This window comes from Heptranchias perlo, chromosome 16 (genome assembly GCF_035084215.1).
Source record: "Heptranchias perlo isolate sHepPer1 chromosome 16, sHepPer1.hap1, whole genome shotgun sequence".
In the NCBI taxonomy this organism is placed as follows: Eukaryota; Metazoa; Chordata; class Chondrichthyes; order Hexanchiformes; family Hexanchidae; genus Heptranchias; species Heptranchias perlo.
In genome coordinates this window covers 19836812-19847792 of record NC_090340.1, presented here as the reverse complement: position 1 = coordinate 19847792, position 10981 = coordinate 19836812, and the positions used below count along the sequence as shown (strand labels likewise).

Here is a 10981-nt window from a genome sequence, read left to right as displayed (position 1 = left end):
TAAAAAGACAATGCAAACTGTATACAGCCATGAGCATCAACCTTAATCCATAAAAAGCCTTTTGATCTTCAAAATTAACATGGCCCACTTCCCAAAGCCAGTTATGGGACACGGAGCGTGACTACTCCCATGATCGATGGAGGAGCAAAAAGTACCACAAAGTTTAAAAATCATGCTCAAAACTTGGAATCTACAGCAGGACCTGGGAAAGTCAGCGGCCATTGAAATACAGGAGGGGCACAGTTTACTCCTTCACCTGCTGCTGTGGTCCACTTTCCAGCACTGTGATACTCGAATGGTAGCTTTTCTGTTCAACTTTAAAGGCTGCTCTTCAAGATCCCTTACACCAAACTGTGAGTGGTGACTCGCTAGACAAAATGTCCAAATGGTGTTTGGTGCCGACTGGTGGCGCGGTTCTGCATTCGGTTGGCCCTGCTTTCTTCTGTTTACACTGTCAATGGAAAACCTTGTCTCTGCTCAGTACCTCCACGGGTGGCTCTGCTCATTGCTGTGTTGGAGGGGGGGGGGGGGGGGGAGAAACAAATCACGAGAGTCTGTTTACTTCGCTATTAAACATTCATGTGTGTTTTGCTTTCTTAAAAGCTTTTTGCAACCCCGATTAATTCAAGCAAATTGAACTTCATGTGAGGGTAACGCACTACTGCTCAAAACTGTGCAGTGGTTTTAAAACAACGTGCACCACAGAAACTTTCAACATTACTGTGCAAAGGAGAGGTCCAATAAAGTAAAACTACTCATGATCTCACAGTTGCTTCAAGCACAGAATTCCAGTATAGCAAACAACCTGCCTGCACATTCAGTGTGCAATATTCTGGACCCAAGCATGAAACATTCCCTAGTTATTAGATTTTATTCCATGTGGAGCTATGTAGGAATAGAAGCATCATTTTGACCAGAGCAGAAAGAGTACAGGGAGACAACTGCCAGGCATTCTTTTTGAAAGAGGAAGAGAGAGACACACCCTCATGATCTTTCTGGAAGATGGAGCTGAAACAATAGGCAGGTGATCCTGTTCCAAGCCTCACCAGGAGTTGAGAGAGAGGAGCCAAGGATGACTCTCCTTCCAATTTTACCCTCCCATCTGTTGACGTGACCGGCCCTCGCTCAGCAGCAAGGCTCAGGAAGTCTGCAGACTGGGCATTGAGCTCAACTTTCTCTGCAGCCATGGTGCAGCAACAGACTGTAGAACTACTAGTGTAAAATATATATAGATTTTATTGTTTTCTGTTGGGTTTTGTTAGACTGCATCATTCAACATATTAACGAGTGCTCTACAACAATCTACAAATGTGATATTTTTACTTTAGATTCTGAGCTCCTGATCCAAGTACAACACTTCTGGGTTACACATTAATCAGCAGGCAATCATAAGCAACTTTCCCCATTCCACTCTTAGCATGTCAATCTAAATTAAGCACGCTGGGAAAATTCTCAAGTTGCCCCTGTTTTGACTCAGTCATCCGTGATTGTGAATGGGACAGCAATGTCCTGTGCAATGCCAGGTAGAAAAGCTGGATAGGAACCACCAATAGAGGAAAATTCAGATGTTTCATAGCTTAGTCCTGAACCAGTGTCTGGTGCTACCTCAATGGGACACAGTTTGTGGGAGATGGGGATGGATGGCGGAATCTCTACTGACAGGTCCTGCTCCTCGACTTGACTGGTGCAGTCTTCCACTGCAGCACCTGTACGCAGAAAGATAAAACCACTATTAAACAAAATCTTCAGAAAAATATCAAAACAGTAAACGATAATATCCCATAATGTTGTTTTAAAATTCTAGAAAATGCTGCAACATGAAATCATTCACTACAAAGCAGTGATGTGTACTGTAAATCATCTGAACCCAATGCTGCTCTAGAAAGACAATTAAGCTTTCACATAAAAAGTCATGGAATTATCAGCTTTCACCAACCGATTGGTTTCACTTATCCTTGGCCAAGCTAGCGACAAAATGCCAGTAATAATGCAGCCTTTCGGAACAAAACCACCCTTGACAGCCCTGGAGGAGTCCATGTTCTTGGACTTAATTCTCCCACTGCTGAAGGTGACCAAACTAAGAAACAAAGCACAGTAAATTTGGAGGCAATGCAGTTGAACAGAAGACATTTTGTTTAGTTTTTAGAACTGACTATAGCCAGGATTTCCTCCCCATATTAATTTTTTAAAATACATTCCCAAATATAACATTTCTCCTCTCTTCAGAACTCCCTACAATGTGTCTTACTGCCTGACCAACAAGGCAGGAAACCTGTTTCTCATCACATTCTTGTCTGGAAATCCAATTCTAAGACCAAACAGTAAACTTCGACTGGAATGCACACAAACCATTTTCTACAAGCAGCTACATTTCTGTAGTGCTTCTCACATAAACAGACAACTGCTTTACAGAGCAGTGGTCAAAGAATAGATATCGAGGTGAAAGAAAAGAGAAAAAAGGAGCCGGTCTGGGGAAGCAATGCTCAAGAATAGCGTCATTTGGAAGCAGAGAGGGAGATGACGAGGCAGTGGGAGTGAGGAGCATTATGGCTGAAGTTGAATGCTGATGGCAGAGCAGGGAATGAGTGGTAAGCATGTGTCAGGAACAGAAGGTGGTGTAGAGGCACAACTGGAGGAAATTAACGGTACAGAGAGAGGTAAAACCATAGACAAATTTGATGACAAGGGCATGGATCTTAAGTCAATGGACTAGGGAACAGGGAGCCTGTGGAGCTCACTGTATTACAGGGGTGATGGGGATGTGGTTAAGGACACAGTTCGCTGCATTCTGGATGAACTGTAATTTATTGAGGGTGGAAGTGGGAAGGGCAGTATTGGTGAAATTAAGCTATGGAGGGAAGAGAGAAGAGAAAGAGAGGGATAAGTGCTGACCAGGACATTGGGAGAACTCCCTTGTTCTTCGAATAGATGACGTTGGATCTTTTGTATCCACCCGAAGAGACAGACAGGGCCTAGGTTTAACGTCTAATCCAAAAGGCGGCACTTCCGACAGAACAGCACTTCAATTAAGTGTTAGCTTAGATTATGTGCTCAAGTCCTAGAGTGCAGCTTGAACCCACGACCTTTTGACTCAGAGGTGTGAAAGCTATCACTGAGCCAAGTTGGTATTTGGATAGTGAAGAGACAGTAGTGGAGGGAAGTGCGGTTGACTGTGTCAAAGGCATAGGAGGGTCAAAAAGGAACATGAGCCATGGTCACAGTCACATAGGATGACGCTCTGATCTAACTTCTGGGAGATGAGAGCACGTGACCCACAGAAGACTTTGTCCAAATGTTCCTTCCCCTTTGGGAAAAGTGCCCAAAGTATGACCACAGCAGCGTGGCCAAGATGAGGAAGCCCATCGGACTGGGGAGGAATAAAGCTGCTCTTGGTAGCATTGCATGTTGGTGCCATAGTGTAAAGTGCCACTGCACTGCATCTTTACAACAGCTTCGAAAGAATGGAAGATAGCAGCAACAGCAGGATACAGGCAAGAATAAAAATTAAGAGGTTGCCTTCAGAGACATCTTGCATGTGTCGATTTACCTCTACTGACTTTTCACAATAAAGCTGAATGATCTAAGATTAGGTTAAGCATAAGCAATAACAGCACAGGTTTGACACAGAATTAATCTCAAACATTCATTTTATTTCTGGTATAGATTCTCTCTACTGCTACTTCACATCCAACGCACAAGAACAAAATGTTTTAAAGAGGGTACATCACATTTCAATAGCTCGAAATATGTGCAAGACAAAAGGTCACGGTTAAAAAAAATTACGAATTTATTTGGAGTCTCTATTTGCAGTTTTAGGGTGTGGTTATAACGGGCTACCGATCGGAGAGCGGTTCAGAGCCTGTGTAACACGATCACGGGCAGGGCTCCAATGCTGGCTGCTAAATTTTATATGTTGTTTCGAGAACACAGGCAGGAGCATCTGATTTCTCTAAATGTATCTTAAAATCCCTCTGCTTTGTTTACGAAGTGCCCAGGAGGCCCAGCAGACCCCAGGAACATTTATGTTTAAAAGCCTGACACCATATTGGAGCTATACTCCACACTGCGTCAAACCCAAGCAGTGAGACCTCCGCAAGGTGGTCTTGCACCACTGCGTACTCAGATTGGAACCCGAACTCGGAGTTATAGGGGGCAATTTTAATCGAACCCGTCTGTCGGGAAACTGACTACATCTGGTGCAACACTGGTTTTACACCCCTCCCGATTTTACTCTCCACTGAAGTCAACAGAGTAATATTGGGCAGGGTGTAAAACCAGCATTGCACCCGATCCCATGGGTTTGCCGCCCGGCGAGCTAGATTAAAATTACTCCCATTCTATCACTATGCAGTATAATCCAAACCTAACATGCTCTGCACTCTGCTAGTGCCTATAATTAAATGAGGATACTGTAGATCAACATTGCTGCTTTCTGCACAGGACACTGTTTGTTCTATTTTTGTTCAGCACTTAACATTTCAGGAGGATGGGATTGTTTGCACATCGAATGCCCCACCAGTGGAGGAAGCAGAATCCACAACAGTTTTTAAAAGGGAGTGAATAAATATTTGAAAAAGAAACATTTAAAATAGGTACAAGGAGAGGGCAAGGAGGAATGGAACTAAGCTCTTTGAGAGCTAGTACAGGTGTGATGGTCAGAATGGCCTCCTTCTGTGCTGTAAATTTCAATGAGTCTAGAAGGGCGAGCCTTTTCAAGCAGTCTGGAACAGTCCTTCACAACTCCCCTTTAAATAAAAGCTTTACAACAGGGTAAAACAAAATAAACAAACCAGAAAAAATGTCGGCACTGAAAATATTGTAAGGGAAATTATCACAAAAGAAAGGCATTAGATGATAGAATGGAACTTAATTTCATTCCGGGGTGGACACTTCTGGCTCTGCAAGAAGCATAAAATGCACGTTATTTTGTGAAAGCTTCAGTGATCTCACGCTGGTACCCAAAATAAAATTCAAAGGGACCATTCAAGAGGACAAGTACAAGGTAAACAGGAATCAATATCATTGGTTAATGAATAGCACAAACAAAACCTTCTGTCATAAAACTACATAAAAAATTAAAGAAGCAAGAATTTAAATGTATTGTTCAGCATGTTGTGAGTGAGTGTATTGGAGGAGTAATGCAGTAAGCTGAGAAGAACGGGTAGAGTTCTGATACTCCAGTGGCAGTTTGGTGTCACCAGGTTCATTTGGAGTGCCAGGTTTCCAACCCACACAGTAGTATTTTGTAAAACACATCAGCTTGGTAATCATGGAACAGGAGGTCAACAATCCTATCTGGCTTCAATTCCACTTCGGTTTTCAAGTGCAATTAACTTCTCCGGTAAAATATAAAAGCAGCTCTTAAACTAAATTAACTTGATTCCTAGTTTCATCTTTTTGTGCCATGTACGGTGAAATTCATATCTGAAAGTTAATGTTTACTATTTTGATTGGACTGGTTTTTCAACTTCCTTTCCTCTCAACATTTTAAACAAACGTTTCTGTGCATACCACGCTGGCAAATTGAATAGTTTTTGATTCTTTGCTTGCAGCATGCAGATACTTTATGAGCATCTGTTTAATAATTTGTTATGCATATATATATATATGAAACACATGAAAACATATAGCAACGTTGTTCAATGCTTGTGAATTAAACACTTCAGGAAATGGGTCAAATCAGTTACAACTTGATCATGTGAACCCAGTGCAGATTAATCCAGTCCATTATATGATATGAATTAATGACAACCAAACTATTTTGGAAAAATGCCACCATCCCCAGAGCAAGCATTAGAAAATTTTATTAAGGGGAAACTAGATAAACACATGAGGGAGAAAGGAATAGCAGGATATGCTGATAGGGTTAGATGAAGGGGGGTGGGAGGAGGCTCATGAGCATAAACGCTGTGCTGTAAATTCGACGTACTTCTATGTAATGTCCCAGATGCAACAAAAATATGACACGTCGAAAACAATTCAACAATGGACCGTGTCCTGTGTGTTATGCCAAACTAATGTACTTGCCACAGGCAGAGATCTATCCTTGCCCCAGATTTCCACCTGTCCTCAACAAGTAGCTATTTGACCCATGAGTGTCGTTAACAGTATTTATTGTACAATGAGCACATGCTGCATTAATGAGAACTCGAGGATTCAAAAAAAATTTCAGAAACGTGTCTAAAGACACAAATAATAAAAGAAAAATCAGGATAGGGATAGGGCCATTAAGGGATACACATGATAAACTCACAGGTAATGACAGCGAAATGGCAGAAATATTAAATAATTACTTTGCCTCAGTATTTACCAGAGAGACTAACGTGATGGGCATGGCATTAGAAGAGGAGATCAAAAAAGATAAAGACATTTACAATAGAAAGGGGCGAGATAATTGATAAAGCAATCAAACTTGGAGAGGATAAAACCCTTGGTCCGGATGGATTGCATCCGTTCATATTAAAAAAAGTTAGGGAAGAGATAGCAGAGGCACTATTACGTATATATAAAAAACCATTAGAAAATGCAATAGTGCCAGATGTGATTTCTATTTTCAAAAAGGGAGATAGAACCAGTCCAGGGAATTATAGACCAATAAACTTAACGTCAGTGGCAGGAAAGATAATGGAATCCTTACTCAAAGATGTAATAGAAAAACATAATCAATAGTCAGAATGGATTTCAAAAGGGAAGGCCGTGCTTGATCAACCTTATTGAATTCTTTGAAGTAGCAACAGAAATGGTAGACAAGGGTAATGTATTTGAATTTTCAAATAGCTTTTGATAAGGTACCGCATAGTAGACTTATGACTACGGTCAGAGCATGTGGAGTCAAGGGACAGGTAGCAGAATGAATAGCAAGCTGGCTGCAAAACAGGAGAGAGAGATTAGGGGTTAAAGGTAGTTAGACAGGCAAAAGGTGGGAAGTGGTGTTCCACAACGATCAGTGCTGGGACCACTGTTGTTCACTATTTACATAAACGATTTGGACTCCAGAATCGGAAGCACAATTTCAAAATTTGCGGATGACACCAAATTTGGGGTATAGTTAATAGAGGATGAGTGCGACAAAATACAGGAAGACATTAATAAACTTGCAGAATGGGCGAGTAATTGGCAAATGAATTTCAATATAGATAAGTGTGAGGTATTACATTTGGTAGGAAAAATAAGGGGGCCACATACTGCTTGGATAATAAGAGTCTAAATGGGGTTGAGGAGCAGAGGGATCTGGGGGTAAAGATACACAAATCACTAAAAGTAGTGATGTGGGTAATAAGACCATAAAAAAAGTAAACCAAGCAATGGGGTTCATTTCCAGAGGTTTCTGCATTTGCCTCCCTCCATTAACAACCATAAAGGTTTGAGCTTAAGCTGTTGTTTCATGCTTTCTGGTTTCACTGCCCCTTCATCCTCATCTAGTTAGCAGAACATCACTGCTCATCCATTACCCTATACTGTTCATTTCTAGTGTGAATACCTATCCTTCCTCATGCCCAGTGCCAAACACCACTCCTGTAAGTGAGCCCACGCACCCTATGATCCAGTGTGTGTTATTATACACCTAATATCTGAGTAATGTAGCGAACCCAGGAATAGCATAGAAACCTCATCATTGCATTCAGTTTACTGGCTAGGTCACAAGGTCTTGTGAACACATGGCCTTTAAAAAATGTAAGAACTATCAGATTGTGGCTTAGGCTACAAACTACAGAAGTGGTTTATTAATAGATGTGCAGTAAAGATAATACAGATTTACAGTAGTATATCAAGCATAGCTATTCCTCCTCAAATATAGAAAACAAGACAGACACAATCCTATGTTAATAATCTTAGGAAAATAATGGACCCAGATAGGGCCCCTAAATTAATAACTTTATGTGAGGTTAGTTATCTAATTTCACATAAAGCCTCCTGTCTCCCCACTTGATGGCCCAAGAACTGGTTATCTGGGTCCGTAACCCTGGTACTCTTTGAAGTTTGTCCAAAAACAATAAGAAATCAAAGTATGTCTCTCTCCTAATTGAATCTGACCACAAAGCATCCTCTGGTAAGTCAGCCAATTCAAAATGAATAGCTTGGCTCTTTCCAGGGATTAATTTAAACATTTCCTAGTACTTTGGATGGATCTGAAGCTTTTCCCTTCTCTGTAGAACAGTTATCTTGGTGGCCTCCATGTAGGATAAAGCCAGCAGCTACCAGGAAGAGCTTCTGGAGAGATAAATCAAAATGCTGTGGCCATTAAAATACATTATAACATTGTTTGTTGGACGACAATTTCTAAGCACACACTAAGAAAATAGATTATTTCCTGAATGCTCGCTTTCAGCGACTGGTGTACCAGGACACCCAGGTCTCATTGCACCTCCCCTTTTCCCAATCTATCACCATTCAGATAATAATCTGCCTTTTCTGTTTTTACAACCAAAGTGGATAACCTCACATTTATCCACGTTATATTGCATCTGCCATGTTCTTGCCCACTCACCCAACTTGTCTAAATCACATTGGAGCCTCTTTACATCCTCCTCACAGCTCACATTCCACCCCAGCTTTGTGTCATCTGCAAACTTGGAAATGTTACATTGAGTTCCCTCATCCAAATCGGCATGGTCTCAATGGATTCCTTCTGTGTTGTAACCATGCTACGATCTCTAAGTTCCCCTCCAAGTCACACACCATCCTGACTTGGACATATATCGCCATTCCTTCATTGTCACTGGGTCAAAATCCTGGAACTCCCTGCCTAACAGCCCTGTGGGAGAACCTTCACTGCACCGGTTCACCACCACCTTCTCAAGGGCAACTAGGCACGTGCAATAAATGCTGACCTTGCTCGCAACACCCATATCCCCAGAACGAATAAAAATAAAAACTCAGAGCGCATCAGAGTTAACAAAACCTCAGTAGTTGTTTGACCTGGAAGGCTGCCCATGAAATTACAAGATAAACCCATTTCTTAAAGATCCTGTAGAGTGCTTTTAGGTAAAAGGTCCAATCAAGAGGCTATAACTTGTCACTGGTCAGATCATGGACCAGTATTTCAGCAACAATGGGAGATGTTTTTGCAACAGCAGAGTCAGTGTCTTCACGCAGGGGGCAACTGGAGTTCTTCTCCGTTGTTTGAGGAAAATGTCAACCTCAACATCCTAAAAGCAGGAAACCACTAACATAAGTCCAGCCATACAGGAAGTGAAACTGAAGTATTTTTAAGCCAGAAATCATAGAATCTTACTGCACAGAGGGAGGCCTTTCAGCCCACCATGCATGTGCCAGCTCTTTGAAAGAGCTAGCCAATTAGTCTCACTGCCCTGCTCTTTCCTCATAGCCCTGCAAATTTTTGCTTTTCAAGTATAAATCCAATTTGGAAAGAATGAGGCAATGCTAACATTACAGTAACTGCAGGCTCAGTCCATCACTATTGTAAAGCCTCACTTCTAGAATATTCCCTGAAATTAGGAATAGCTGGAATAAAAAAAAATAGTAATGAATATAGATTTAATAAAAGGAAGCACTGACAGGTAAAGTAATACCAATCTCCTTTGGACCTCTTATTTAAAAAAACTATTCATCACCCAAACAAAAATGCATGAAACTGTACTCTTGAACACTTGATATCTTAGGATAGCCTAATGCCTTCCAGCTTGCTAGAATTTCAGTATACTGCAGTCTTACATCATCTGCCTTTATTAAATTGTATGCTCATCTCCTGTACAAACTGGTTTTATCCATGTGCGCGCCCTCCCTCTAGACATGTATCAGGTCACACCACATCATTGATAACTTTGCGGGACAAAGTGCTGGCTAATCACAACTCCTAAAAACAATAAACTGACTTAACACTAGAATGACTCGTCCAGCACAGCGAGCTTGCATCTGTAAAACTACCCATCACATAGCAGTCGGATGCAAGGTTTGCAGCTTTTGCACAGAGCTACTAAAAATCCATCAGAACTAGCTGTGCTATATTTTCAAAATGCCTTTCCCCACCCCAGATTTCACCTTCCCTGTGCCACTGCTCGCTGTAATGTGTTGAGGCTGCCATACTTGTGCGCATGCTTAAAAGTTGTATAAAGACATGGCACGTGGCATCTTAGTAATAAAACGATAGTTGTCTGGTCAGACTAAACGCAAAGGAGCTGAGAGAGTTCAAGTTAATGCAGATCTTTGCAGCATCGAGTGCCTTTCTACTGCTGCTGGCTGAGATATGTGTGTTCAGATGCAGACACTTCTTCCAGACTGCTCAGTGTGTTAGAGGTCATCACTTTAAAGTGCACAGGCAAGAAAATGGTAATGATAAGGGATTTGCATTTTGACACCAGAAATAATAGAATTTGGAATGACTCCACTCCAAAAATAAAAAAATGCAAGCCTATTTCTTTGACCATGTTATTTTCTGTGTCTCATATGCAAATAGGATAGCAAAAGGCATTCTCAACAAACGTGCTTAATTGCCCATCTCCCCAACTCCGCTCTCTTGAATGTAAAGAATCATACTAAGGTAGTTTGATTGGCACCAGCAGCCCTCCTTGCACTGCCTGATTCAGCCTCAGCAATTGACTGTACAAGTGACTGTTCAGGTTTGAGTCTAGACCGAACTGCAGCAGCCTGTGGGAGGCATCACAGCAGTCCTCCTCTGACCAGACCAGGGTAACTTAGCACACACCAGGGACCCACCCTAGAACCCTCTTGGCTCCATTACCAAACTCTACATTACTTTTATGCACCAAGTCAGCAGGGCAGCATTTTAAAACAACCAGCAAAAATGCTCAACTTTGCAGAAATCCTAAAGAATTGTGGTGAAATGAATTAATCACTCACCACCCCGAGCTCCACTCCAATTCACAATGCACGGACTGTTAAATTGACCAAGTCACAACTGCCATTTGCTGAATTACATGCTCAACAACTCCATGTCAGGTGACTAAGATAATACAACCACAAAACCCCACCAAGAGAATGAAAGATTTTCCCAGGGAAC

At 41.6% G+C, this 10981-nt stretch overlaps 1 protein-coding gene across 8 annotated transcripts in view; it reads right to left on the bottom strand.

Annotated features, from left to right (window-relative positions):
• Positions 1-1218: 1218 nt before the first annotated feature.
• The window catches only part of LOC137333540 (zinc finger protein 182-like), a 32858-nt gene continuing 23095 nt past the window's right edge, over positions 1219-10981 (bottom strand). For all 8 annotated transcript variants that reach the window (XM_067997753.1, XM_067997748.1, XM_067997749.1 and 5 more), the window contains one exon: positions 1219-1706. In XM_067997753.1, coding sequence (XP_067853854.1) covers positions 1474-1706 — 233 coding nt within the window. In that variant the 3' untranslated portion in view covers positions 1219-1473. The remainder of the gene's footprint in view (positions 1707-10981) is intronic.